At 32.7% G+C, this 1,752-nt stretch overlaps 1 protein-coding gene across 1 annotated transcript; it reads left to right on the top strand.

Moving 5' to 3' along the window:
- Positions 1–683: 683 nt before the first annotated feature.
- On the top strand, positions 684–950 carry LOC106522591 (H-2 class I histocompatibility antigen, K-K alpha chain; the record flags this gene model as incomplete). Its single annotated transcript, XM_014015661.1, is given in 1 exon segment — positions 684–950. A coding segment is annotated over 1 exon segment (267 nt), but the record flags the coding sequence as incomplete, so codon positions are not given.
- Positions 951–1,752: the final 802 nt, after the last annotated feature.

Genomic DNA, 1,752 nt, shown 5'->3' on the forward strand with positions numbered 1-1,752 from the left:
GTTGAGCAGCCAGCATTTCAGAGCCTTGTCCAAGATCTTCAGCCAAACTGCTCCATCATGTCTCGGACTACTGTGCGACGCAACCTTGATAAAGCCACATTAGCGATGAAGGAGAAGGTGAAGGAAGCAATGAGGAAAATGCCATACATAGCTACAACAACTGACTGCTGGACNGTGAATTAAATCAAATGAACATGTTCTGTAAAGCCCACAGATGGATCCTAACTTGTTTTAGGACCCCCGTATTAGGTCAGCTTTAATAATTTAACAGCAGAGGACAGAGTTTGACTGGTTGTATTTTTAAAATATTTAGTTTCTTCACGATTAAACTGAGTTCAGTGGTTATCCATGATTTATTAAAAAATGGTAAAAATTAAAAATTCACAACTATTAAGAGAAATCAAAACAGAAAAAGGAGAAAAACAAGTTAGTTAAATTTTTATGATAAAATGAATCTTATGGTGACAAAGATGCAACAAACCATAAAATAATTAATGTCTGAATTATCTTTAAACTAAATGTTTGATCTGACAAATAAAAACAGAAAATACAGCTGAAAAATGTTAAAAATGTTAAAATATTTTATTCATGCAGAAAGATTAAAACTTTACTTTTATTTTAATTGTTTGGAAAAGTTTAAATTAATTTATTTAGTTGTAATTTTTAATCTTTCTTTCTTTCAGTGACCCACTCCCTGAAGTATTTCTACACTGGATCATCACAGATCCCAAACTTCCCAGAGTTTGTTACTCTTGGTTATGTTGACGATGTTCCAATAAGTTACTATGACAGTAACATTGGGAGAGAAGTGCCCAAACAGGACTGGATGAGCAGAGTTACAGAGGAGGATCCACAGTACTGGCAGAGAAACACTGGGATCTCACAGGGCGAACAGCAGGTCTTCAAAGCCGGCATTGAAACTCTAAAGCAACGCTTCAACCAAACTGGAGGTTTGTTTATTTTCATTGTTGTTGTTTTTATTGATGTTTATAGAAAGTTTGTTCCTGTTTGTTCTCTTCCATCTCCTCAGCTTTAACTACATAATATTTATTTCTTTGTTGTGAATCATTGTTGACAAATAAACAACAAACAAGTCAAAATAAACAACTTTCCTTTAAAGATCCTGAGGCCTATTGCACAAATCTAGGATAAGGGATTAAGCCTGGATTTTGGTGTAAACCTGAATTAATTAAGCCTTGAATCGGTTGTATGGGATAGGAAGCACTTATGTTTCCATGGTAACAAGTGCTCTGAAACTAAGTTACCATGGAAACGTAAGTGCTTCCTCTCCCATGCAACAGATTCAAGGCTTAATTAATTCAGGTTTACACAAAAATCCAGGCTTGATCCCTTATCCTAGATTTGTGCAATAGGCTTCTGAACTGATCAGTTCATTCAGATGAGATTAAATAATCCAGCAGCAGTTTAGAAACAACTGCTTAAATTATCTGAAGAGATTTTATTGTTATTAAAAACACAGGAAGTGATTAAATGATTCATTAATGAGTTGATGAGCAGAAAATAAACAAACAAATAAAATAAATCAGATTTTTAAACTGATTTTAACAAGTAAAACCTGAAACGACTGCTTTTAATAAAATAATCATTTCAGGTTTTTCTGTTTTGAACTAAAAATACTGAAATATTTATAAACTATTTGCTTCATCATTCAGCTTATTTCACATTGAAAATAATCTGATTAAATAATTTTAATTAAATGATGAACAAAATCTAAATGTGTCAGATTACAGA

Source organism: Austrofundulus limnaeus, unplaced genomic scaffold, assembly GCF_001266775.1.
Source record: "Austrofundulus limnaeus strain Quisiro unplaced genomic scaffold, Austrofundulus_limnaeus-1.0 Scaffold132, whole genome shotgun sequence".
NCBI lineage: Eukaryota > Metazoa > Chordata > Actinopteri > Cyprinodontiformes > Rivulidae > Austrofundulus > Austrofundulus limnaeus.